The sequence below is a fragment of the Camellia sinensis genome, chromosome 4 (genome assembly GCF_055761805.1).
Source record: "Camellia sinensis isolate YWXY chromosome 4, ASM5576180v1, whole genome shotgun sequence".
NCBI lineage: Eukaryota > Viridiplantae > Streptophyta > Magnoliopsida > Ericales > Theaceae > Camellia > Camellia sinensis.
In genome coordinates, this window is record NC_138964.1 from 213,460,263 (window position 1) to 213,488,002 (window position 27,740).

The following is a 27,740-nucleotide window of genomic DNA, read 5'->3' on the forward strand; positions in this document are numbered from 1 at the left end:
AAATCTGCTCTGCAGGTCCAACTTCAAATGGGCATAACTCCTTCATATGAACTCCTTTTCAGGTCATTCTTGTGTCCAAATTGAAGCCCCGAAAGTAAGATTTCCAATGGAACCATCCTTGCATCAAAATTCCAACTGTGAAAAAAGTTATGCTTGTTTTGGTGAAGGTTGCTCAGTTTCGGTCCAACTGGGATGATGCCCAACTTCAACCAATCATATCTCCCCCATCCGGACTCGGCTTGAGGAGATTCTTGAGTGCAAAATGAAGCCCCGGAAGTCTTATTTCCAACGATGGTGGCCTCATAGCTTAAATCCAAGTGCATAGACAGATAAACCTGATTTGGCAAGGACCGCTCGACTCTCCCTTAGCGATTCATACCCAACTTCTTCCTCAGCTAGGTTTCTTCTCTCTTCTCCTCTTTTCTTCAACTCTAAACCCCTAAACAAGGTGTTTTGAAAGATTTTTCAAAGATTTCATCTCTCTTTCATTCATTTCCACTTTGTCCTTGTTCAGTTTATCGAAAAGCGCATCATTTGACAAAATGTGAGTCTCGAAATATTGTAGAAACTTTATTTCAAAAATATTTTGAAAGAGAGGGTTTTAAGGTCTAAAAACCATCCAAAATAGCTTTGGTCCAAAATGGGGTGTGAAGTTGAGATTTGTCTCTCTCCTTGCTGAAGAAACTGAGTCTTTGCCTTACACACCTTTCTCTACCAAGTAAACCATCAGTGGTGCCCAAGTCTTAAGGGCGATCAAAAATGGGGTGTCTACATGGACTCATCCTGTGATGGGACATTCATGTCCAAAAATGATGCTGAGGCATGGCAATTGTTTGAGAACCTAAGTGATAATTCCTTTCACCATACCTCCGCAGCCCGGCAAGTCTGGCAACTAGTAGTTGGAGCCCCGAAAAGAGGGGGCATTTATGAGGTCGGGCAAAACCTAGAGTTAGCCCAACAAGTAGAGGCACTGTCCCGCAAAATGGACCAATTATTAGCTGCGGGACATGCCCCTACCCAGCAAGATCATCCTCAATTTCACGAGGCATGTGTTATATGTGCGAGCCCTGCTCATGACTTAAGTGAGTGCCCTTTGGCATCACAATTTCCAGAGTTAGTCCAAGAGCATGTGAATGCGGCTCAAGAATTCTCCAACCCGGGTAATGATCCATACTCTAACACATACAATCCGGGATGGAGAAATCACCCTAATTTTTCATGGAGACCCTCTTCACAAGGCACTTCTTACAATCCTCCACCACCAAGGCAGAATTTCAATAATTTTGCTAACCAATCATCCTACCGACCACCGCAACCTTATAGACCCCCACAACCGTACCGGCAACCACAACCCCCGCCTATTCCTCAGGGTAACTCTACCTTTGAGACTCAGGTGTTGGAAGTTCTCTCAGAACTTAAGGGGTTAGCATTGGTAGTTCACTCTCACACTCACTCTATTGCCAAGCTAGAGGCCCAATTGAGTCAAATGACTAACAACATGAATCAGAGAGAGGAGGGAAAATTGCCAAGTCAAACTGCGGCCAACCCTAAGGAACAATACGGGACAGAGAGTTCAGGTGGAAATGGAAAGCACCATGAGCAGGTGTAAGCGGTGATTACTTTAAGAAGTGTGAGGGAGTTTGAGCCTTAGTCAGTTGTGCCTGATGCAACTAGAGCTAAGAAGGGTGAAAACAGTGGTACACCCAATGAGAGCAAGGGTGAGGGGGAAACGCATAAGAGGGATGGCTTAGTCCCTAGCATTTCACTTAAGCCCAAGGCACCATATATGCCTAAGGCACCCTTTTTTCAATGCCTTGATACACTGTCCCCTTTTAATAAGAAGGCGGCTTCTATGGAAGCAATGATGGAGGTCTTTAAACAAGTAAAAATCAACCTCCCCCTGTTAGAGGTGATTAAGCAAGTATCCTCATATGCCAAATTTCTGAAGGACATTTGTACGCAAAAGCGTAAATCTAGGACACACGTGTCCCAAAAGGTCCTACTCATGGAGCAAGTAAGCTCCATCCTGTTGAATGACACACCTCCTAAGCTTAAGGACCCGGGTGCCGCAACCATTGCATGCATTATAGGGGACCATTTCATTGATAGGGCCTTGTTAGATTTAGGGGCTAGTGTCAATTTGTTGCCGTACTCTATGTACGAGGAATTTGGGCTTGGCGAGTTGAAGCCCACTACTGTTACTCTTCAGTTGGCTGACCGGTCCCTCAAAGTGCCACGCGGCATGATTGAGGATGTGTTAGTTAAGGTTGATAGGTTCTACTTCCCTGTTGACTTTTTGGTGTTAGATATGGAACCGGTGGCCAGTTCTAGGAAACAAATCCCGGGGATCTTAGGTCGACCTTTCTTGGCTACGGCCAATGCATGCATTAATTGTCGTACCGGGGTGATGGAAGTTTCGTTTGGTAACATGCAAGTGAAATTTAATGTTTTCCAAGCATTCCAACAATCCCATGAGAGAGATGAGTGCTTATTTGTAGATGTTATGGACGAGGTTGTGGAGGAAGTTTTGCCCTCCATTCTTGTAGAGAACCCTTTAGAGGCTTGTCTAGCTCATTTTGGGTTTGAAAATTTTGATATTGATGGGTCAGTTGAGGAGGTGAATGTCTTGCTTAATGCTTCTTCTACACCGGATTTTCCTCCATAGAAAGCCCGGTTTGAGTCACTTCCTTCTCTGTCGAGAGAGTCTGCCATACCATCTTTGGTCACACCACCTACACTTGAGTTGAAGCCACTCCCGACCACACTCAAGTATGCATTTTAGGGCCCCAGGATACTTTACTAATCATCATTGCATCTTACTTGACTGCAGAGCAGGAGAGTCAGTTAATGAGTGTTCTCGTGGCACATCGGAGTGCTATAGGGTGGTCAGTGGCTGATTTGAAAGGGATAGATCCCTCCTTGTGCATGCATTATATACACCTAGAGAAGGACACCAAACCTTCTTGAGAAATGCAACGGAGACTATGCTAATATGAAAGAGGTGGTGAAAAAAGAGGTATTGAAATTGTTGGATGCGGGTATTATATACCCTATCTCGGATAGCAAGTGGGTGAGTCCCATACAAGTGGTGCCCAAGAAATCAGGCATCATTGTTGTTGAGAATGAGAGAGGAGAGTTAGTCCCCACACGAACCACTACTGGGTGGCGAGTGCGCATTGATTATAGGAGACTGAATTCCTCGACTAGGAAAGATCATTTTCCCTTACCTTTCATTGACCAGATCGTAGAGCGGTTAGCGGGGCAGGTTTCTACTGTTTTCTTGATGGATATTCGGGGTATAATCAAGTCCTAGTGTACCCCGCTGATCAGGAAAAGACCACATTCACATGCCCTTTTGGCACTTTTGTTTACAAGCGCAAGCCCTTTGGGCTATGTAATGCACCGGCAACTTTTTAACGGTGTATGATAGCCATTTTCTCCGCTATGGTGGAGAAATTCTTAAAGGTTTTCATGAATGATTTTTCAATGTTTGAACCGTCATTTGGGGAATGCCTTAGGAACTTGACTAGAGTGTTAGAACGATGTACCGAGGCAAACCTAATTTTGAGTTTGGAAAAGAGCCATTTTATGGTTCGTGAAGGTATAGTGTTGGGACACATTGTGTCCCCTCGAGGTATAGAGGTAGACAAGGCTAAGGTTGACCTCATTGCAGGCCTTCCTCCACCCAATTCCGTGCGTCAAATTAGGTCTTTCCTAGGGCATGTTGATTTTTATCGTAGGTTCATCAAAGACTTTAGCAAAATATCACGTCCTTTGTGTAGTTTACTCGTTAAGGACGCGCCTTTTATCTTTGATGAGGCATGCTTGAAGGCGTTTGAAACACTGAGAAAGGCCCTAACCACCGCCCCAATCATGAAATCACCAGATTGGTCGCTTTCCTTTGAAATTATGTGTGATGCTTCTGATTATGCTGTCGGGGCTGTGTTGGGCCAAAGGGTTAATAAAGCACAATTTGCTATATACTATGCTAGTCGCACTCTCTCGGATGCACAATTGAACTACACTACCACCGAGAAAGAATTGCTAGCTGTAGTCTTTGCCTTAGATAAATTCCGATCCTATTTCCTAGGTTCCAAGGTCAAAGTCTTCACTGATCATGCCGCTTTGCGGTATTTACTATCAAAGAAAGAGACCAAACCTAGGTCAATTAGATGGATTTTGTTGCTTTAGGAATTTGACCTAGAGATCCGAGATAAGAAAGGGTCTGAGAATGTGGTGGCGGATCACCTCTCCCGAATCCTCATTGAGTATACTAGTGACCCTCTTATTTTGCATGATTCGTTTCTGAACGAACAACTCTTTGAGCTATCACGAGCGAGCCACCCGTGGTTTGCACATATTGTGAATTACTTGGCCATTGGGCAAATTCCGTAGAATTGGTCTAAGCAAGACAAAGACCGATTCTTTTCGCAGGTTAAGTATTATTTTTGGGAGGATCCGGAGTTGTTTAAATATTGTTCCAACCAAGTGATCTGACAGTGTGTGTCGGAGAATGAGGTGCATAGCATTCTTACATTTTGTTGTTCTTCTGGATGTGGCGGTCATTTTAGTGGGCATAAAACGCCCGCCAAGATTTTACAGAGTGGGTTTTATTGGCCCACAATTTTTAAAGATGCCCATCAATTTTGTAGAACTTGTTTGCGGTATCAGCAAATGGGTTCGATGTCTCGGCGTGACATGATGCCAATGTCCCCTATTCTTGTGGTAGAAATATTTGATGTTTGGGGGATTGATTTTATGGGACCCTTCCCGTCGTCGTTCAGTTTTGAGTATATTCTCTTGGTAGTAGATTATATGTCTAAGTGGGTGGAGGCGATAGCTACCTGAACAAACAATCATAGAGTGGTAATCAAATTTTTGCATGAAAACATCTTTAATCGTTTTGGGGTTCCTAGAGCCATAATAAGTGATCAGGGTACGCATTTTGGTAACCGGTTCTTTGAGCCGGTAGTCAAGAAATACTTCATCACTCATAAAGTTGGCACTCTATACCACCCTCAAACTAGTGGCCAAGTGGAAGTCTCAAATAGGGAGGTAAAGCACATAATAGAGAAAACAGTGAGGCCAGATAAGAAAGATTGGTCACAACGGTTAATTGATGCATTATGGGCCTACTGCACTGCTTATAAGACACCCATTGGGATGTCACCATATAGGGCGATGTTTGGCAAAGCTTGCCATCTCCCGATTGAACTTGAGCACCGAGCATTGTGGGCCATAAAGAAGTTTAACTTTGATATGGCCGCAGCTGGACTCAACCGGAAATTGCAACTCAATGAGCTGGAAGAAATCCGGAATGATGCATATGAGAGTTCGAGAGTTTTTAAAGCTCGGACTAAAGAATTTCATGGCAAGCACATTAATAAAAAATCCTTTGAACCCGGCCAAAAAGTGTGGCTTTTTAATTCAAAATTGAGACTCTTTCCGGGTAAGCTAAGATCAAGATGGGATGGCCCCTTTGTGGTTGTTGAGGCATTTATTCATGGCGCCGTTGAGGTGCAAGATCCAAAGAATGGCCACACTTACAAAGTGAATGGCCAAAGACTGAAACCATATATAGAGGGGATTAGAAATGAGGAAATGATTGAGTCCATTGCTTTGATGGACCCTTTTTACTATGATTGATAGATTGATTTCTTGTTCTCATTTCTTTCCCTTATATTCTATTCTATTCTATTTTTCTTTGTTCTTGTTGTGCTTTATTTGTGTCTAGGAGACTTTAAATCCTCTAAAGGTGTAATTCCTTTGGTGTTAGCCGTGCCCGAACGACATCTGACGGTCTGGTATAGCCACCTAACCGTGTTTGTAGTGAGTTCCTAGGAGACCAACTGAGACGGTGGAAACTAGAGTTCAAATGGCAAAGCCTAGAACACAAAAGTTTGGAATTTCCGAGACTAGAGTCTGGTTTAAATACCCAGGGGTGTGGAAATTGCTTCAAAACTACCTCGGCTTGAACTCTGTATGACAGCCCTATAGGTTGAGGTAGCTTTATGCGCCTCGATTCTAGATACCGAATCAACCTAGTCTATCACCCTGTTGGAGAATAGGGAAAGTTACAAACACAGTTAGGGAGAAAAGTAGTACCCGTGGTTTTCACGTGAAGATTATATCTTTAGTAGGCATTCCAATATTTTCTAAAATGCTATTTTTATTTCGGATGTCAATTGAAGGTAGAAATGGTTAAGTATACTTTGGGTTGTACTTGTTTTTTTTTATTCTCTTTTATTTAATCTTTTATAAATATAAATATATATATATATATATATATTTATATATAGTTATACTAAAAAAAATAAAAAAAAAGTTTTATTTGTTAATTGTTGTTTTTGATCAGTTTAAAAAAAAAAAAAATCCTGCACGTGCGGCACTGTTCACGCACGTGCGACAAAATGTGCGAAACCAAATTTGCATACTGCATTAATTGCAGGTGCGTGCGGAGGTGCGTCCCTCAAGCTGCACGTGCGGAGCGTCGTTCCTTCAAAAAAAAAAAAAATAGTGCGAGAGAGGAAATCGCCGCACATGCGGCTTGGGCCTGCACGTGCGGGAAATATTGTGCATCTGAATTCTGCACACTGCTTAAAAAGCAGGTGCGTGGGTTGGTGCGGGGTGTGCGTCCGCACGTGCGCCAGTTTTAAAAAAAAAAAAAAACCTGCACATTTTGTTTTGTTTTTCTTTTATTTTTATTATTTTTAATTTACTTACTTATTTCAAAATAAATAAATAAATTTTAAAGTAAATAAATAAATAAATCAATTTTAAAAATAAATATATAAATATACAATTATTTTTATTTACATATATGAATTAAAAAAAAACACATTTTTTTAATTGTATTTATTTATTTATTTCTTTTTCGCTATTTTCGTAAATAAATAAAAAAAATTCTATCAAACGCCTAACCTACTCTCTCACAATCACTCACACTCACAGATTTATTTTCTCTCTCTCTCTTTCTCTCTCTCTCTCTTAACCCCACAAACCCACCATCACCATCTTCTTCTCCTTCTTCTTCTTCCTTCTTCTTCTCTTTTCTTCTTCTTCCTTATTCCTCACCACCATCATCTCACCGTTGGCATCCCTAATCCTCTCCGTCCGACGAATCTCCGGGGACCACCATTTTTTCCGGTGGATCTCTATTCTTTTTCTCTCTTTTTTTTTCCGGCGACCACCACTTTTTCAAGGTAATTTTTTTCTTTTTGTGTAGATTTGTAGGTGTAAGAGTTAATTCGTAGAATCTTTGTCTTTGCTTGTTGTTGATCTGGTTCTAACTTCACCCAAAAAAAAAAAAATTGTAGTGAAGAAGACGATCGCCGCACGTGCGGCCATCTCTGGCGCACACGCGGGCCAAGCCAAAAAAAAAAAAAAAAATCTCAGAAATAAAGGTACTACTAATAATAATAATTTAACTTATTTTTATCTACTATATTTGTTTAGTTTAAATTGTTTAGTAGTGATTCTCATTAGTTCCATTAGTTAGTGAATTGTTGTTTTTATTTTATTTTTAGATTCTCTTAAAAAAAAAAGAAGTTTAGTTTAGTTTAGTTTATTTTATTCTATACTTTAGTTTATTTTGTACTATAGTTTACTTCTTTTATAGTTTAGTTTAGTTTAGTTTATTTAATGTCATTTTTATTCATTTATTTAATTCTTTTTGTTTTTATATAAATAAATACAAAAAAAAAAAATCAAAAAAAACAAAATTGGTGCGAATTGCATGTGGTACATCAGTGGGCAGACTTGTGTTTTAATATTTTATTTGATTCTCATGCTGGTTTCACGAGTATATGTGTTTATTGTTGGTGTGTGCAGGATATGAGTCGACGTATTTCCGCTTGGGCCTCCAAAAAGGCTAGAGGTTCCACCTCTTCGGCGCCACCACCGTCACCATCACCACCATCCTCGCCACTTGCCACGGCCGGAGTGGGCTTCTCGCCCGCTTTACAAGCTCACGCAGTTCAGCATTCCATATTTTCAGCGTGACACGAACACTACTTGGGCCGTTGAGCAGCTCCAACTCCGGCAACAATTGGGCGTTTGCACTATGACAGCGCCCACTTATCCTCGTCTGGTACGACTCTTCTACCAGAACCTGTATGAGTCACTCACCGAGGATGGACTGCTATCAACCATTGATGGTTATATTGTCCACATCACCTCATCCATGTTTGCCACCGTGTTAGGGTTGTTTGGCCAAGCCAGAATATCAGCCATTCCCAGAAGTTGAGGATCGACAACCCATACATAGCCTCATCCAGCAATACTTCCCGAGGGCCCACGGTGACAACAGTTTCACATGCTTACGACAGAGCAAGCTACCTAGCCACTTGCTATTCATTGATTCCGTAGTCTATAAGAATGTATTTTCACTTGGGTATAGAGTTGAGCGTCGTTTGGAGTTTATTCGGGTTTTACACGGTTATTAGCATGGCTATCAGGTCCCGCTTGAGCATATCATCTGGATGCATTTGCGGAAATTTCTACGAGAGGCCGTTCGGCCTGAACCTATGCAGAACCTGACTTGGCCATTGCCATTTGCCAATTTGTTGACACTTGTGTTTGAGCTGAATGGCCTCCCCATTGCTGAGAATGAGGAGATTGATAGAGGGTATCCGACTTTCAGCAAGCAGGAAATGGCAGCATAGCATATCTTGCATCCCGCAGCAGGTTGGTGCCCCAGTTGATCAGGCCCAAGACGCCGTACACGACCACCCACCTCATCTTGTTCCCCCCGTGCCTCCCCAAGGGGACCCACTCTACATGACTTGCGAGGAGTACTTACAGCTTCAGCACTCTGTGGATCAGGTCCACAGTACTCTTCGTGATCACCACCAGAGTCTCATGGAGTTGCGCACAGATTTTCAAGCGTATCGAGACTATTCTCAGGCGACCTTCGACCAGTTACACGCCCGCCAGCTAGACATCCGGCAACAGGTTCAGGATGAAGCCTTTGAGACGCGCTCTTTGATGCAAACCTTGTTTGCCCAACATTTCCTGCCACCACCCCATCGGCTTCCCCGTAGTACCTACTGTATATTGCTTTATCTCTTTTATTTTTATTTTTATTTCTTTTCAATTTTTTTTTTCTTCTTAAAAAAAAAAAAAAAGTTGAGTGTGTGTGTGTTACTATATGCCTACCTGGATGTGCACCTACAATCTCTGGTAATCTTCTCTCATTTCTCTTTACTTTTCCATTGAGGACAATGTCATATTCAAGTTGGGGGATGAGGGTTGTATTTTCTTTTGTGCATTCCTATTTGGCTCAATCATTCATGCTTATACCTGTGTCACTTGATTGCATTACTTCACTTGATGTGATTTGTTGCTAGTAGGGTGATGATATTTGCATATGTTAATTGGGGAGCATAGTAGACTTGTATGAAAAGGATTTATTGGGTAAATACTTGCATGTGATGTTTGCACTAGGAGAGTCGTTTGTGCTTGTGGTATTAGTACACTTGTCATAAGTATGCCTTAATTCACATGAACACACTCTCATAGCGGTGACCTCTTTATTATAATCCCTGGTGTACATCATTGATAATAGTTAGGTTGCAGAAAAGAATAAATAAGGAGCCAAGATTCTCTTAAAAAAAAAAAAACAACAACAACAACAACACTTGACTTGTTTGGGTTCGTAGCCTTTTTAACTCGAGTTATTAAGCCTGTAGGGGTGTCTTTACACCTAGTGCCCTAAAACCTTCTGGTTTGGGAGTCATTGGCCCAATATTTGCTACATGGGTTAATTAGAAAGCTTAAGGAACTTAGACATTGCACAGTTAGGAAAAAAATAAGGAGAATGACTTGTTCGGATTCATAGCCTTTTCAACTCGAGTTATTAAGTCCGTAGGAGTGTCTCTACACCTAGTGCCCTAAAACCATCTGGTTTGGGAGTCATTGGCCCAATACTTGCTACATGGGTTGATTAGAAAACTTAATGGGTCATAACATTGCACCGTCATTTAAAAAAAAAAAAAAACTTGAGAATCTTGGTTGCAACATGTTAGTTTTTCTGTATATGTTGGGTGTTATTATAAGTTACATTAGGCTATTATAGTGGACAATTAACTAATATGGAGATTGCACTTTACACCAAGGGTACTGATGATTTGTCTACTAGCATGCACAAATACATGAGACTTTACTTTTGTATAATTGAATTGTGGTTTTGACTCAATAGGTTCCTTCATGCTTGTCCACTGTGCCTTCAATGACTCATTATGTTTTGATATCACATTGTAGTGGCACATAAGTTGATTGCTATGTGGAGTAGTGTGGTTAATTGTTGGGCGTATATGAATATGAAAATGTTTGTGGGTATCATTTTTGAAAACCCTCACGAGACTTTACTCGTTAACTTGAGGTAATTTCGTAGTTTAAAGGCTTGTTGCATATGTTAAATGCAACTGTTTTCCCACGAAAGAGGAAATAGTTAGATTTTGTTTAATTTATTTTAATTTTTATTACTTGCTTGAGGACTAGCAAGTTGTAAGTTGGGGGATGTGATTAAGGCCGAATTGTACATCATTGAGGCCGTTAATTAGGATCTTTTAACTTCACTTGCTTGTCAAAATGTATACTTTATGTGTGTTGAATGTCAATCAGGTTGTACATAATCGGAGCATAAAATAGGCAAAAAGACAGAATTTGGAAAGAGTTGACTTTGTCCGCACGTGTGTTGACTTTTTCTGGGAAAACGTACCAGATGTTTTAAACCTGTTTGGAAAGACACCAGAAGTATAAATAGGCAAGAAAAAGGCTGGATTAGAGTTTTGAAGTTGTTTTGTCAAGAAAGGGAGGTTAGGATTTGAAAAGGAAAAGGAAAAGGAATTTGAAACTTCAAGCATGTCTCGCTTCTTCTCCATCTACCTCCTTCCACTCCTCTATGAGTGGCTAGTCTCATTTTCTAAGGTTTTGATGAAACCCTAGCCATGTAATAGGTTTTTCTTTTTGGATTTTCAATTATGTAAAGGTTTGAACACTTGTATGGTGTTTTAGAAGTTTCATATATATATTTTCCATTATTTCTTCAAATATTCTACTTTCTGTGATCGTTGAATGTTTTCTATACAAGAGTTTTCTATTCTTTCACATTCAAGGTATGAGACGAATCATACTACGAGAAACGAGTCGTATCACTACATTAGTTTAGAGTGAATGATTCGTACTACTTGAGATGGTTCGTGCTCGTATATTGAACGTGATGATTTTCTTGTTAAATGCTTTGAACTTGTAGTTACGAAGCATTATTCCGTTCGAACCACAACATAATTGTTTTCAATTTGAAAACCCTATTTACGTGACTAGTGGTGGACTCTTCGCCCTAGGTATTTCCCCAATTCAGTAAATCCATTTTCAGTTATAATTGATAATTTAATTATTTAGTTAATTTATTTGTTATTAAATTAGGTTATAATCAATCAATCTTTTCATCAATATTAATTTAAGAATTTATCAATTAAATTAGTTTAATTTCATAATTGTTCCTGTGGATTGATACTTGAACTTGTTATTATTTTAAAAGAATTTAGTGTAATTTAATATTTGATTTTAGTATGTTCAACGACCCATCAACCTGGTAGGTAAATTATTAAATATTATTAAAATATTATATATTCTTATTTGTACAGTATTTTTTATTAATAAAAAAATATTTTACGACATGATTAATTTTCACACTACCTGAAATTAGATTGTTCCGTGACCTCCGTCTTCGTGAACCGATTTGGACCTAGTAAACCAGGCGAATGACAGCTGTCACCAAGTGTATACTCCCACATTAGTTTTATCAATCTTCTCGCTTTTTCTTTACTTTTCTTTTTGCCTTTCTTTTGGGTTGTGCGAAAACACATTCGACTTTCTTTGTTGCCAAACATAATTACCATCATCATCTCCAGATCCACCGCCTGAGTCCGACCATCGATCTCCGGCAAGGTCCATATTTTCCGATCAATCACAGGTTCAATTTATCTATCCAATCGAATTATTTGTTTTTATGATCAAATGATTGTTAATTTCATGTTAACGATTTGATCGATCGATCGGTACGTGTTGCAGGGTGTTATTAACCCTAGGACATAACTCTATTCATTTTGTTCGAAGCGATCTGTTAATCGTATCGATAAATTTCGATTAAGAACTTTCGATTTTGTTGCTGTTTCATGGGATTGATTGCTTAGGGTTTGTTGATTGGACAGGTTTTTGTTGTTGGAGAGCAATGAGTGAGGTATTCGAAGGATACGAACGCCAATACTGTGAGCTCTCGGCAAATTTGTCTAAAAAGTGCACCTCAGCCAGTCTTCTTGATGGAGGTAAAAGAAAAAGAAAAAGAAGCCCTAATTCAACTTGGTTACTTGTTTGATTTAGCTTATACTTTGATATTTATGCTCTCACACACCGTCCCATATATATTTTTGTATATACACGAGTTGTGTATTGATATATTCACTTGTTTGGGTAATTGGGTACCAATGAAATCTTTAGTAATAGATCAATAGTGTATTTTCAAGGTAGTAGCTGTTGAATTTCATGTTTTTAGAGGAGTCTTATGAATGTAATGTACCTCAACAAAGAGCTTTTTAACATGCATTGTTGTTACTTTCCAATAGAATAGAATGATGGGGAAAACCCATGGATGGAGTTTTACAAGATTTTTCTTTGCTAGCATCCTTTGATAAGAAAATTGAATGAGACTTCAAAGGGCCTATTTGAGATACTTTTGGTGGCCAGTATGCATTACAGCGCCAAACAAGCCTTTTGGACTAATTGGGATGGCCTTTAAAGAGGCTTTCTGTGGATTTGCTTGTCATGTTAGGATTTTTCCAAGGTTTTTCTATTTACTCTCTTTTGAGGTGAATATTGAGTTAATTTATGATCTGTGAACCCTTGTTAGGATCTGCGTGCCGTTTTCTACTTTCACCATGTCTCTTAAAACCAATTGGTGTTGGGAAGGTTTTTCCTTTGCTTTTAAGGCTATGTGCGTTCAACTGGTTGGGCGTGGTTGGATTGCTTGATTACACACCGTAGCAATTCCTACCAAGCAAAATCCATTGGGCTCTTATACAGCTTGTTAGGATCTTTGCACTCGTTCTCCCACCATCTCTTCTATAACAACGGCTGTTAGCAAGGGTTTCAATTTGGATTTTAAGGCCCCGTGCGGTCGACTGGTCAGTACCACTTGAGCTCTTGGAGCGTTCAATTTTGCATTCGCTCTCCCACCATCTCTTCTATTATGTTTCTGCCAAACCCATTAGTAAAATTTAGAAAGGTGTAAAAAGAGAAAAGAAAGTCAAGGAGTAATGTAGGTGAAAAGACTTCTTTTTTTTTGTGATGAGGAAGGAATTATGTAGAATTGTGAGAGGACTAGGGGCCTTTTTTTCCCCGGGTCATGGTCAAATATGATTGGAGTGCCAAAAGAAGAAATGATGGCTGGTACTAAATTGCAGCTGACACTTTTTAATCTTTTGCTTTATGTTGGAAATATGTCTGGCTTTAGCTCTTAACTCAGCCATATTTATTACACGTCTAACAAGGTGGATTGGTGAATTGTTAATTGTGTTGTGATTGAGTATATAGGTTTTTCACGGATGCTTGTGTTGAAAATTTTAATCTTTTTCACTTTTTATTTTTTCTTTGTTATGGACAATTGGACATTTAGTTATCAACAAAGGGGACTATTGGACATGAGTATGATGAATTCAAAATATTTCATGACTTGCAGAGCAAAAGAAACAAAAAGTTACTGAAATCAAAGTTGGACTGGATGAAGCGGAATCTTTGGTACCATTGTGACTTCTTGTTGCATGAAAATTAAGGTGTTATATTTTGTTTACAAATTCTAGTAGTGTGACGTTGGCTTCTTTGTTTCTCTAGATCCGCAAAATGGACCTTGAGGCAAGAAGTTTGCAGCCAAATGTAAAGGCTGTGCTGCTTGCCAAGTTAAGGGAATATAAATCTGATCTGAACAACTTGAAAGCTGAAGTCAAACGAATTACGTCAACTAGCTTAAACCCGTCTGCACGGGATGACTTGTTGGAATCTGGAATGGCTGATGCACTAACGGTATGTTAGGATTTGTATAATTTTGCAACTCTGTGTTTGTGCTTCTTAATATGTGGAAGCCTGTTTGGAGCTGTTTGGCAGTGTCTTTAAAATTGTTTTGAAAAATGATTTCCTGGAAATGAACAGTTCATCGGAAGCTATTTAGAATACTTTTCACGTTTTAAAAAATTTGGGTTCATTTAAATGGCTTTGTTCTCAAAATTTGTTGTTTTTAATTAAGTTTTGAGAAATGATACTAGCCATTTACGTGTCTGATTTCCAGGACTATAGAACTTGTATTACTTTAAACATTTCAGATGTCCCTTGGTGAACTCATATACCATTGGTTCTTGTATTTGATTATGGAAATGCTCATTTTATTTGTGAATGAATGCAATAGGTATCAGCTGATCAAAGGGGGAGATTGTTAATGTCTACTGAAAGATTAAACAAGTCCAGTGACAGGGTTAGGGAAAGTAGAAGGACCATGCTGGAGACAGAGGAGCTTGGTGTTTCAATTCTTCAAGATTTGCATCAACAGCGGCAGTCTCTCTTACATGCCAATAACACGGTATTACTTGACTGGTGTTTGCTATTCTAAAGTCAATCATTTTACAGTCCCACAATCATTTGGATGCTCCCATGTGGGATCAACTACACTTTGTGTCCATGTTGATTTTGGTCAATTCCACATTTCTAGGCACACAATTCCATTGTTCTGTATTTTCTGAATTACTCTCATTTAAGCTTCAACAGTTACTTATGGTACACTTTTGTGGTATTCCATATTCTTCATATCATATGTGCCAAAACTGAATTTATGTATGTTTATTTTGTCTGTTGCAGCTTCATGGAGTGGATGATAACGTTGGCAGGAGTAAGAAAATCTTAACCAACATGTCAAGAAGGATGAGCAGGAACAAGTGGATTATTGGTGGCATTATTGCAGTCCTTGTTATTGCTATTGCGTTGATCTTGTACTTCAAACTCGCCAAATAGCCAGCTAGTCCTTTTTGGTTGGGTTTGTGGGTGTTTTGGATGAACAAGAGTGTGTGCTATTCTTCTCTTTCTTGATTTTTTTTTGGGTGCATTTCTGCAAGTTTGTCCGGGTGACTTTTGACATTCATTTGATCAATTATAAGCTATTGTGCCTCGTGTCTGTTTTACCTGCACTCTGGCATTTTCTTGCGATGTTCTGTTGGAACTGTACATAATGAGAATTTGGAAAATGGTGTAATAATAAGAGATAAAAGGTGATTTAGATCATTAGGTGTAGAATGAATCTACCAGCTTAGGAGGAACTCAGACTTCACTATATGATGACCAGAAGGGGAGACAAGTATAAATACCTCTTCCGCCTGGAGGCTTTCTGGCATTTCATCTTTCTTCATTTCCGGAATTGGGAGCTCTAATCTTCTAGTTTTAATTTTATGGAAGGGATTAGCTATGGTACACACCATTCAAAAGGTGTGTACTATAATGCATCTTGTTATGTATTTTTGTGACAAATTTTTTGTGTGTTTTTTTTCTTTTTGTAGGAGTTACGACAATTTGTGATTTTGAGATGAAATTAAGCATTTTGTGGTAGTGTTAGACATTTTTGTGATAATGTTACATATATTTTCATCCAAATATTTTCTAACTTCAAAATTTGTAACAATCCACGAAGTGCAAAATATTATCTCAAAATATATAATTTTATTTTTGAATCACAAATTATCATACTTTTTACTAGAAAAATATGTAATATTTATTACAAAAATATATAATATATACTACAAAAACATATAATAAGATGTATATGGTACGCATCATTAGAGGATAACAAGGTGCATATAATATACAACATTAAAGGGATGTGTGCTACAGAATTTTCCTATATGGAATGGTAAAAAAAAAAAAAGTGTGACAAATGTAAGCATTGACGTTGTGTTTGGCTCACTACAATGATTTTAAGTAGAAATATAATGAATATTCCTTCATCTCTGAGAATGATCATTATTTTATGAGATGTGATTGAGACCCCTTCAATCACCACTCCCACCACCTCCACACACGTGGCGGGTGGCGATCCTATTCCAACTTTAATTCCAACAAAATGAGCATTGTCCAATTGTATTGGAAAAGCAGAAAATGGGAATACAAAAAACTTTTTGATATTGTTTTTGGAAAAGCTTTTAAAAAATATCCCTTTTTAAGGAAATACTTTCAAATTATTATTAATTTTTTAAAACTAATTTTGAAAAATAAAAATAAAAAACAGATGAGTGTTTCTAAATCTTTAACATGAAAAAGGAATACGAAAAATGAAAATGTAAATTTTGAAAACAATACCACGAAAGGCATGAGCAGGTTTCTTATGGCATAATCACTAGAACTGGAATCCAACTGGTAGTCACAAAAGGAGTAATAAAAGAAATTTGTGTAGAGTTCATGCAAAATGGTATAAATGGTTTGATTATTTCATAACAAAAAAATAATTTATAAAAATACTTTCTAAACTTGTGCCATCCCATTTTGAATGTGAATGGTCTTATTAGTATGATGACATCTCAAAAAACAAAACTCATTCTCGTTAAACTGCAAATGGCAATGCAATAAGCCAAATAAGAACCCCTATATTGATTAGCAATGATAGTATCAAACAAAAACCTTACAAGTTGGAAGAGTGTATGCATCGACATGAAACTTTGCTACAATGCTGAAATAAAGCAAATCAAAATGGATGGGAAAACACGACGATCCAGTACATTGGCAATTATATCTGTCTGCTCTAGCAAGTGATGCAACTCCTTTCACCTAGATCACCCTTTCTCGACAATTACAGCAGGCTTCATTCCCACTATCAGATTACCGATTTCTTGGGAATCAATCAGAAAATCTTGAAGCATCCACACAAGCTCCTGCACATATACATTGACAAGTGACGGGATTAGGGCCATCAGTCCATTAGTGCATAACCCAAACACCTAAAAAGAAAAAAGAAAGAAAAAAAAGAAAGAATGTTTTAGCAAAATTTGAGAGCGTTATTATTACATCCCGGGCCAATGTAGCAGCTCTCAATCTTGCCCTTGTAAATACAGCCATAACAGCCATCATTTTCTCGATGAAGTTCTGCATGTATAGATTAGTTAGCAAGAAGTGGGACAATCAATTCATAAACCAGATTCAAAGTAGACTAGAATAAAATAGGAGATTCAAAATTAGTATTACCTTCTTGACTGACTCAATAATTTCCACACTTTCCCATGAAGATTCCACACGATCCTCAAGGTACTGGACATACATTATCAATTAGCTACTATATACAGGGGCATCTAAGCATCAATAATCAAAGATAATGATTAAAGATACATACTCAACTAATTTATGGACATTAAGTTAGAGAGACTTGAGAAGGATAGTCAGTTAGGCCTATTGAGTTTGATACATTGGTGGACCCAAAAATACAACCTTTATTAATTGTACTAAGTACGCAAATCACTTGTACATAGTCACACACTAACACACTTCACTTGTTCACTCTTGTAATACATTCAAGCACGTACCCTTAGATTTTGTGTCTTCCTCACAAAATACCTTAAGATACCTCACACTAGATCACTCTTGTAGTGCTTGATCACTCTTCTTTCACTCAATTGCCTAGTACATGAGCTTATCTCATATTTATACTTCTAGTGAATAACTTTCTAGAATACACTCACATTTTCACTATACTCTAGAACTATCTAAACTACTCGAGTAAATATTAGAGTTTTCGTACTTCTCTAAAATATTTTAGAATCTTCCGAAACTTTCTAGATTTCTCCAAACTTCTTCAATGTTCCAGAACCTAAAACAGGATGTTCTAGAATCTTCCAGATTTCTCTAGAACGAAACTTGTAGAATATTCTAGAGAGAAGACTCTAGAGAGAAGACAGTTAGTGATGACTCAACAAGGCCCTGTCCAGTTGTTAGGGTAAAAAAAGTAAAGTAGAGGAAAATCAACTTTCCCATAACTTCTTCCATGTTTAGTTAGCAAGAAAATTGTGAGTCCCATATCTTTAACTTTCCTATCCGAATAAGTTTTTCCTCAAAACATGTCTTGCAAAAATTACAAGATTTCACAAGAATCTTAACAATGCACTTTCTTTTTCTTGACAAATGAACAAACGGAAAAACAACTTTTCTTTTTCTTTTTCTTTACTACACTTTTTCTAGGAATAGCTTTCTCACATAAAATTCTTGACAACTGAATAGAGCCTCAAGGCACAATCGTTGAGGCTTAAGCAGACTACGAAAAGGATGTTCAATTGACAAGCAACGTACATAGTGTTGGGAATGCCAATTCACCACACTAAGGTGAGGATCCCAGCTTGTTTTTGACTACATGCTAAACAAGATATCAATTGGTACCACGAAAAAGTCTAGGAACATAGAACTGGACACAATCCCCTCACATGAGGTGTTTGCTTCTGTGATTGGTTTATGTGCAAATAGAAGAACTATTGTCGAAAGGATACAAAAACACACTGGCACACATGATTTCAAAAGGTATTACCGTTAAAAGTATGTGACTAGCAGACATATTTCCAGCCCGTGCACATTTGTTTAACAAGCCATTAATCTGCCAGAACGATTCATCATGTTCAGAGTCGCTACCCTTTTCAAAAACTATAGCTTTCAAGATGTCTGTGTCCTCAGCAAGCTCCATGAATGGTTTGCAACTGTAACGAGAACCTCACTAGAATTAAAAGCAGCAAAGAGTGTTGGTGTGTGCATGGAGAGTGGGTTGGTATGTGTTTGAGCACTTTCCACAGGCCTTTTGATATTTTTGTCGAAAACCAAAGAAAATTTCCTCGCAGTCTCACAATACAAAGCACCACGATGACATACTGGTGTGAATCAATTCCACATATACTGTGTCAGCCAAATTCTGATAATTTCAAAGCATGGTAGACAAGAACAAAGTAGTATTTTTTAATTTAGTTATTTCTTTTTTGTTTGGTACGTTTGATGATTTTGAGGCAACTTCCACAAAAATTCTCAATCCATAAAACTCAGTAAACAATTTGTCTATCCACAAAATCCATAAAAGTCCAAAAATACCCCACTTATCCAATTGAAAATAGTGTACTTAAATGTTTGCACACATTCTAATTAGAGACACCAATAACACCATGTGTAATGCTTTCTTCGTTGGTGACCAGAGTCCACCGTCCCAAGCCCTGAAGGAAATCAATTACAGTGATAACGATATTATTAAATGTATAATTGGATAATTCCAGACAATTCATTTCATGCAATTTCTTTTGATGGAAGAAATGATTTTGACATTCTTTTACATAAAGAATGCAAATGTAACAATTAACCCTTTTTTGGCTTTAACTTTTAAGTATAATTGAGTTTGTTAAAATGTCATGGGCCTTAAACCTTAAAATAAGCATGGCACGATGATCCAAACAACCACATGATCTCTCACCCCTAAAAAGCAACTCCTGATAAAAGAAAATTAGTGGGCATTTTAAAATGAAAATTTTAATTAATCTGTTACAATGCACAAATGTTTCTATAATATTTTTGTGGACTGAAATTTTCAATGATGAATTACCTCAGATTTGGATACCAAAGAATAATTTGTACAAACAAGATAAAACATACACACATAATTAACATAATGACAGGTAATAGACTGTGTTGCAGCCACAAATTCAGCATCACTCTTAAACATAAACTTACACCGATATTGCCCTTGCAAAACTGCCAGCCCCATCAGAAGATTTAGCTACAAAACTCATGATACATTTCAGTACATCAACATTCAGATCAGTTATATTTGTCCGCTTCCTCTTCCGCTTCATAGTTTCTGCAGAAAAAATTATAAGCTTATGAAATTCATAAACTACAAAAAGACAGTACATCAACACTCAAATCAGTTATATTCATCAAATTCTAGTTCATAGTTTCTGCAGGAAACTCTTAAGCTTATGAGCCATAAACCACAACAGATTAAGGAAAAAAAAAATTACTTCAAAATAATTGAAATAAGGGTTGAAATTCAGCTGTGTTGTTGGACCATCATATGCAATTGACGTCAAATAGAAGAAAGGGTGTGAGCAAAATAAGGCCAAAAAAAAGGGTATGAACAAAAGAAGGCCAATCACTATCATGAGCACGTAGCCTATTCTATTTATTTCTTTTCAAAGGCAATTAAATTACTTTATACCATTTACATGGCGTTCTCTTATTATGTATAAAGCCTCATTGCGTTCCTCACCCCAAACCACATTGAATGTTTGGCTCATCCATCCATGGTCGGTTCTTGTCCATTCTCATCTAAAAGTCAACTTAATAACAATGTAATTACAAATACTGCTAAGACTACTTCTCCAAAAACTTCTTAAGGTTCTTATTGTCAAAATAGTTGAATCAAAAGTCTAAAGCAAAAATGAGAAATAGAAGACATAAAGGGAAAAGGAAAAACAAGAAGGGAGCGAAAAAGAAAAAGAACAGGTAGAAGAATTGCAAAACAATGAAATAGAATTTGAAGTAGAGAGTGGGTGCAAATCAAATGCCTCCAAATTCTGTCCCCTCCACTACGTCCTTATTTTGGGCTTATTTATAAGATTCTTTTCCAAGCTAAAAGTGGATAATCTCAGCTAATGACTTCTAGAGCGAGAACATACAAATAACTAATTAGATAGGCGAATTCATAGCACATTTTTCAATAATTGATGTGATCAACTAGATGGTCTCATTGCAATGACCAAGTGAAAACAAAGATTGAACACTTGCAAAAAAAAAAAAAAAATTGTTGATTATTGGTGATTATATAGAATAAGAATAAGAGTTCAAACAGATTACAAGCTTTTGTTCGGTCACTAAAAGAAAAAAAAAAAATGAAGACACTTGATCTCTTTACGATTTTGCAATTTAGGCAACATTTGAGTCATTAAAATAGAATCCTCATTTTGTCAAAATACTCATTCCCATGTTTGGCTCGGTAATATATATATTTTAAATAGAATCATCATTAGCCAATTTCGAAGAATGATCATTTCATTAGAGGTTAAAAAACAGTGCTATTCCATTCCTACATAAAATCATTCCACTGACCCAAACACTACCTTAGTTCTTAAGAAAAATTAAAACCTCAATTTTGTCAGAATTAGTCAAATAAATTCTACTTTATAAACAAAAACAAAAAAAACAAAAAACAAAAAACAAAAACAGAGGTTTGAATTTTTCCATTTTTATTTTACTTTTCCATTGGTTTTTCAACAATCATACGAAACATACAAAAAATAAATAAAAACAAAAAATGTGCAATTCGCTGATGATGTAATAATCAGAATGTATAACGATGTTACCATCAAACGCATCATCACAATCCATGGTACGAAGAAGCGTGATTTTAACATATTCATATCCATTATATATCGACATATATATATATATATATATAAAATAAAATTGATGATTTCAAAAGAAAATTGATTATTCTCAAAGAAGAAAATAGATATGAAGAACCTTTCTAAAGGTGGCGGCGATGACGGCGGTGGGAAGGTGGCGAAGGCGAACCTTTGACCTTCCTTCGAATTTGCGCTCTGATCGTCTCTCTGTGTCCGATGTGATGGATGGCTTATGATTATGCCCAACCAACACAGTCACATGCACTTGCACGTGACATAAATACTCTCTCTCTTTCTCTCCAATATTAAGGCTTTGTTTGGGGTATACTTTTATTTATTTATTTTTTGAGTTATATCACTTTTTTTTTTTGGTATATTTTTTTTATAAAAAATCAAAAAATACAATTATTTGAATCATTCTAAACAACTCCTAAATTATACTTTATCTTCTTTATACTTGTCTATTTTCTAACTTCCACTCTAGTCTGACTTTTTTTTCCCCTTACTTTTGACTTTTTATATTTTAAGTTTTTTTGGGTTTATTAAACTTTTTATTCTTAAACTATCGCTAAATTATTTGTTTAATTCTTGAACTATCGATTAAATTTATTAAGTTTCTAAAATATATAAATTAAAATCTATTTAATTCTTAAATTATCGACTGAATCTATTAAGTGCATAAAGTATATGAATCAATTCTATTGAGTGCTTAAACTATCGATTGAATCTATTAAGTCTCGAAAATATTTAATTCAAACATATTTAGTGTCTGAAAAGATTACAAAATTAAAATATAAGTCTGCAAGTATTACAAATTAGTAATAGACCCTACCTAATTAAATTTCTATTACAAAAAATCTTACAATTTTATTGTCTTTAAAACGTGTTTAATTGTATTTGAGTTTAATTTTTCAATTTTACCAATAAAATTATATAAATATTTGATATATTGAAGAAGAAGGATTAGATAATTTAAATAATAACATTTCACCACAAATAATAATAGAAAAATAATATATTAATTAAATTACAAAAAGAATTTAACAAAAAACTTAAAAACAATCAATTAGAAATTGTAAATGAAATCTGACATATAATACTAGATAAAAGCAAGGACGTAACCATTTTAAAAGATAAATAAGAAAATACTATAGATAATTACCTTTATCCTTATAAAAAAAATTCATCATAAGAGCTAACGCCCACTTTTCAAAGATAGAACAAAAATTCAAAGTATTTTTTAAATAAAATTTTAACTAGATAAGGTTTTTTACTAATTTATAATACTTATGGGCTTTATATTTGATTCAGGCCGAATTGTGCAACACTGAGGCCATTAATTAGGATCTCTAAACTTTACTTGGTTGTCAAACTATATATTTTATACCTGTTTAATGTCAATCAGGTTGTACATAGTGAGAGCATAAAATGACCAAAAATGCAAGACTTGTAGAGAAAAGTGTTTCCCGCATGTGCGGAGGCCCATTCTCGCACGTGTGGCCTTTACCTTGTAGCCAAAACAAGGCCCAAGCTTCCCATACGTGTGGTGACCATTCCTGCACGTACGGTAGTACCTCAGAAATTGTGCAGCTGTTTTAAACCTGTTTGAAAGACAACAGAGATATAAAAAGAAGAAAGAGAGACTAGATTAGGGTTCTAATATTTTTCCAAGGAAAATAGAGGGTAGTGTAAGATCTCGATGTCCCACATCGAGAATGGAGAGGGAGTTCTTAGACTATAAAAGTAAAAACCTGGATCCTTATATAGCATCGAGGCCTTTTCCTAGGTGGTGAAATCTTTAACAGAACTCCCCAGTTAAGTGTGCTTAGGCTAGAGTAGTTCTGGGATGGGTGAATCACTGGAAAGAATAAATCCGTATGGGCATGGCCCAAAGCAGACAATATCAATGACATAGAAAGGATTGGGGCGTTACAAATGGTATTAGAGCCGACTCTCCGGAGTACCGAGTGTGGGCTCCTAGCGTCTTTCGGTGTATGTGGGCGGGCTTGCGAGCTGGCAGGCTACTGCACGGGGACGTGCAACGCTAAGGGGGGGTGGATAATAAGATCCCGGTGTCCCACATCAGGAATGGAGAGGGAGTTCTTGGGCTATAAAAGTAAAAACCTGGACCCTTGTATGGCATCAAGGCCTTTTCCTGGATGGTGAAATCCCTAGCAGAACTCCCCAGTTAAGCGTGCTTAGGCTGGAGTAGTTCTGGGATGGGTGACCCACTGGGAAGAATAAATTCGTGCGGGCATGACCCAAAGCGGACAATATCTATGACATAGGAAGGGTTGGGGCGTTACAGTTAGGGTTTTGAAGAAAAAAAAAAACTTAAAGTGTGAAGGATGTCTCCTATGATGGCTTCTTCTCTATCTACCTCTCCCCACTCCTCCATGAGTGGCTAGTCTTCCAGTTTTAGGGTTTGATGAAACCCTAGCCATGTAAAGGGATATTTCTTAGGTTTTGATTGTGAAACAGTTTGAATAAATGTATGGATATTTTATAAGTTTATAATAATTTTCCTTCTCATCTGTTCAAGTGTTTTACTCTCTGTGATTGTTTAATACTTTCCATACATTAGTTTTCTTTGTGTTTGTGTTCAAAGTATGAGATGAGTCATGCTATAAGAGAAGGGTGGTGTTGTTACCATAGTTTGGAGCAAACGCCTCGTGCTACTTGAGATGATTCGTATCTGTACATTGAATGCAATAATCCTCTTGATCAATGTTTCAAACTTGTAATTGTGAAATATTAGATAGTTCAAACCAGATTGCACTTGATGGATAATGTTAAGTCTTATTTATGTGGTTAGTGGTGAATTCTTTACCCTAAGATTTTTCCAAAAATCAATATCTTAAACCCTATGTTTAATTGTCAATTTAATTTCTCAATTTCATTTAATTCTCATTTAGTCATAATATTCCTCAATCTTTTTATCAAAATTAATTTAGGAATTTAAAAATTAAATTAGTTTAATTTCTCATTTGTCCCTGTGGATCGATATTTGGACTTACCGTTATTCTAAGGTTTTCGGTAAATATTTCTCACCCGTACAATTGGCGCCGTCTATGGGAACTTTTTTGAAAGACAAACCTTGTTTTACAAGCTTTCTCGACTGTTTTTCATGGCAAACATCGACGAAACACCACTGCCCGTTGTCGACGGAATCATTCTAGAGTCAGTCCAGAGGAGAGATGGCCCTTCGGCCATTCCGACAATGGTGGGCCTAGAGACTTCCTCTAGAGGGCTACCCAGAGATGTGTAAGACAAATGCGCAAGGAGCACTGATCATTCGCAGAGTCCTGAAAGGCGTTGGTGACGAGGAGAATCGCATGCTCAGCGCTTAGAGCACAAACTCAGAGACCAGGACGCCTTCATTCGGAAGATGGCAGTTGAGATGGAAACATTGAAGCAACAAATCAAAAGGAAGGGTGTTGTTGGAGTGGGAAACCATAATGAGTGCACCCATCCCCGTCGCTCAAGTAGCCAACACCAATGGGAGACACCCTCCCTCTCCATTACCAGGAGCTACAGCGTGGGCGATTTTGACCCACCGATGGAGAGATCACGTACACGCGATAGTAGCTACCATCCCTCACGTCCGTCAATGACGTCGAGATACTCTTATTTCGCCCGTTTGGAGGACCTGAGGAACGTCTTGGAGGAACGTGCACGCCGTAGAAAGGCCCAAAGAGTGCTAGTGCTGCAAAGGCTGAGTCCCAGAATCCGTTGCAGTGAGAAGATGGCCATGCCACCACCTAGAATGGTGATTCTAGCACTAGAGGACAGAGACTTGGCAAGACTCATTGCCACCCCACTGTCTCCAAAGATTGAAAGCACACCGTTCCTTGTTGGATTCTATCAACCTAAGTTCACACTGTATGACGGCAAGACGGATCCATACATGCACGTTAGTCATTACCGGTAAGTAATGGCTGGCCATCGTCGCAACGATGCCTTGATATGTCTCATATTCCCAGTGAGTTTGGGAGAATTGAGCCTGAAATAGTTTGAAAGGCTTCTAAAGGGGAGTATCGAGGAGTGGCAGCAGCTGGTGGAGCCTTCGTCACCAAAATCAAGACCAATACTTGAACACCAGAAAAGGTCGACCACCTCCTAGGTATCAAGATGGAGTCAGGAAGTTCATTGAAGGCATATAATGCCAAGTATTTGGAGACCTACAATGAGATCCTCGATTGCACCATAAATTTGGTAATCACCCAATACAAACGAGGTCTACCAGTGGGACATAGATTGCGAGACTCGCTCACGATGCACCAGTCCATAACCATGGAATCATTGATGCAGCGGATCAACGAGCACATCCGAGTTGAGGATGATGCCGCCACCGCCACTGCAACCGAGAAGGCAAATCCGGTTGTGACAAACAAACATGTGGCGGGAAAGGTTCACTCGGTGGGGCTGGAGGACAACTGCCTTAATAACTGAACGAGAGAGCAACACCGTAGAACTGGCCGCAATGACAAAAATAAAGGCCGAGGAAATGACCAAGCTAATGCTCCACGTAATGACGAGGAAGATGCTAAGAGAAAGTTGAAGGCGCGAACCGGTATCACAGTAGTCTTCAAAATCCCAATTTATCACATCCTCAGCGAGATTAGAGGCAAGCCATATGTCCGATGGCCAGCAAAATTAGGGGATGCGTAAAGGGGCTTCAACTCAAGATACCACTGCACTTTCCATGAAGAAAGGGGACACCGAATGGAGGATTGTGTGCCATTGAAGCAGCACTTGGAGGAGCTAGTCACAGCGGGGATTTAGACCAGTATATTGACGGCAGCATGAGGGCTGCTCCACAAGGACAAGCTGAGCCAAATGCGCTTGTCGTCTTGGATGCTACACCGCAAGGAGTCATCAACATTATTCACAGTATCATCGAGCCGGTGCGAGTGTGCGAGTTCAGAAGGATGATTAAGAAAGCTGAGCACAAGAGGGAAGTGCTCTCCGTTCAGCTTGCCGTGAAAAAAGAGAAGACCGAGATCAAAGACATCATAAGTTTTTCAAGCAAGAACTTAGACAGAATTCAAACCCCTCACAACGATGCCTTGGTTGTGACGCGTCGCATCAAAAACTTCGACATCAAGAGAATACTGATCGACCAAGGGAGTTCGGTCGAGATCATGTACTATGATGCATTCAAGAAGATGAAGTTGAAGGAGAAGGACTTGGCCCTAGCAACATCTCCTTTGGTCAACTTTAACTCTCAGTTATAATGGCTGATCGGGAAGATCATATTGCCGGTCAAGGGTGGGTTGGTCACGAAGCAAGTAGAGTTTTGGGTGCTGAAGGTTCCGTCGACCTACAATCTAATCTTGGGGATGGGTTGGTTACACGCCATGCAAGCAGTGGCATCAACTTTTCACCAGGTCATGCACTTCCCTGGTCCAGCTGGACAAATAAAAGAAGTCTGGGGAGACCAAGTCATGTCAAAACAATGTTTTGTCGTGGTCAATGGAACCAAAGCGACGAAGGGCTTCGTTCAGTTGATAGAAGGACCAGAAGACAAAGAGGTCTTGGAAGATGTAGGAAGAAAAGCCAAGGAGAAATCGGTAGAGGATTTGGTGGAGGTTCGCATTGATGAGAATGATTCGAACAAGTTCTTTCTCTTGGGCTTATCTTTATCTAGCGCCGAACGACTGGATTATGTAAATTTTTTGGTTTCTAACATTGAAGTCTTTGCGTGGACGCCTTACGATATGCCTGGCATTGACCTAGCTTCATTTGCCACCAGTTAAATGTCTTTTCCAATGCACGACCTATCATTCAGAGAACTCGGTGCTCGGCTGTACACCATACGGAAGTAGTAGTCGAAGAGGTCAAAACCTTACTAGAAGCTGGGGCGATAAAAGAGGTGCACTACCCTAGATGGTTCTCAAATACGATTGTGGTGCCAAAGAAAAATGGGAAATGACGAGTGTGCGTTGACTACAAGACAGTCAATCGTGCTTGCCTTAAGGATAACTTTCCACTCCCAAGGATTGACTAGCTGGTGGATCTTACTGCTGGTCACCAAAGATTTAGCTTCCTTGATGCATACCATGGCTACCACCAAATAGCCATGTATGTGCCGAACAGAGAGATCACATCCTTCACCACGCCAAGAGGTTTGTACTGCTACAAGGTTATGCCCTTTAGCCTGAAGAACGCCGGGGCAACCTTTCAAGGATGGTGACAAAAATGTTTTATCCTTTGCTTGGCCGCACTATGGAGGCCTACATTGATGACATGGTAGTAAAAAGTAAAGATGAATCCTAGCACCTCGCCGAC

General features: G+C 38.3%; 3 protein-coding genes across 5 annotated transcripts; 2 read left to right on the top strand and 1 right to left on the bottom strand.

Moving 5' to 3' along the window:
* The first annotated feature begins 11,693 nt into the window (after window positions 1-11,693).
* Window positions 11,694-15,230, top strand: LOC114283888 (vesicle transport v-SNARE 13). Its single transcript, XM_028226760.2, has 6 exons — window positions 11,694-11,977; window positions 12,216-12,329; window positions 13,739-13,797; window positions 13,891-14,079; window positions 14,459-14,629; window positions 14,905-15,230. Exons 2-6 carry the CDS (start codon window positions 12,236-12,238, stop codon window positions 15,055-15,057), a joined length of 666 nt encoding a protein of 221 aa, XP_028082561.1. The 5' UTR covers window positions 11,694-11,977; window positions 12,216-12,235; the 3' UTR covers window positions 15,058-15,230.
* A 1,426-nt stretch (window positions 15,231-16,656) lies between these two features.
* On the bottom strand, window positions 16,657-21,742 carry LOC114283889 (uncharacterized). 3 transcript variants are annotated; one of them, XM_028226763.2, is made up of 7 exons: window positions 21,568-21,742; window positions 19,777-19,903; window positions 19,191-19,265; window positions 18,599-18,764; window positions 17,272-17,334; window positions 17,095-17,172; window positions 16,657-16,961 (listed from the first exon to the last, which is right to left on the bottom strand). In XM_028226763.2, exons 2-7 carry the CDS (start codon window positions 19,896-19,898, stop codon window positions 16,863-16,865), a joined length of 603 nt encoding a protein of 200 aa, XP_028082564.2. In that variant the 5' UTR covers window positions 19,899-19,903; window positions 21,568-21,742; the 3' UTR covers window positions 16,657-16,862. The 3 variants fall into 3 exon arrangements, with proteins under 3 accessions (XP_028082564.2, XP_028082566.2, XP_082723618.1); XM_028226765.2 differs by lacking the exon at window positions 19,191-19,265; XM_082867492.1 differs by lacking the exon at window positions 17,272-17,334.
* A 3,838-nt stretch (window positions 21,743-25,580) lies between these two features.
* Window positions 25,581-26,686, top strand: LOC145824434 (uncharacterized). The gene is made up of 2 exons (XM_082924095.1): window positions 25,581-25,859; window positions 26,165-26,686. The coding sequence occupies exons 1-2, from the start codon at window positions 25,581-25,583 to the stop codon at window positions 26,684-26,686; spliced, it is 801 nt and encodes a 266-aa protein (XP_082780221.1).
* The last annotated feature ends 1,054 nt before the right edge of the window (window positions 26,687-27,740 follow it).

Coding starts and splice junctions, on each gene's coding strand:
- LOC145824434 (XM_082924095.1), top strand. CDS start 25,581: ATGGAGTCAGGAAGTTCATTGAAGGCATATAATGCCAAGTATTTGGAG. Junction 25,860..26,164: donor ACAAACATGTGGCGGGAAAG/GTTCACTCGGTG, acceptor CCATGAAGAAAG/GGGACACCGAATGGAGGATT.
- LOC114283889 (XM_028226763.2), bottom strand. CDS start 19,898: ATGAAGCGGAAGAGGAAGCGGACAAATATAACTGATCTGAATGTTGAT. Junction 19,266..19,776: donor TTTGCAAGGGCAATATCGGT/GTAAGTTTATGT, acceptor GATTTCCTTCAG/GGCTTGGGACGGTGGACTCT. Junction 18,765..19,190: donor TTGGTGTCTCTAATTAGAAT/GTGTGCAAACAT, acceptor TTCTCGTTACAG/TTGCAAACCATTCATGGAGC.
- LOC114283888 (XM_028226760.2), top strand. CDS start 12,236: ATGAGTGAGGTATTCGAAGGATACGAACGCCAATACTGTGAGCTCTCG. Junction 12,330..13,738: donor AGCCAGTCTTCTTGATGGAG/GTAAAAGAAAAA, acceptor CATGACTTGCAG/AGCAAAAGAAACAAAAAGTT. Junction 13,798..13,890: donor TGGATGAAGCGGAATCTTTG/GTACCATTGTGA, acceptor TTGTTTCTCTAG/ATCCGCAAAATGGACCTTGA.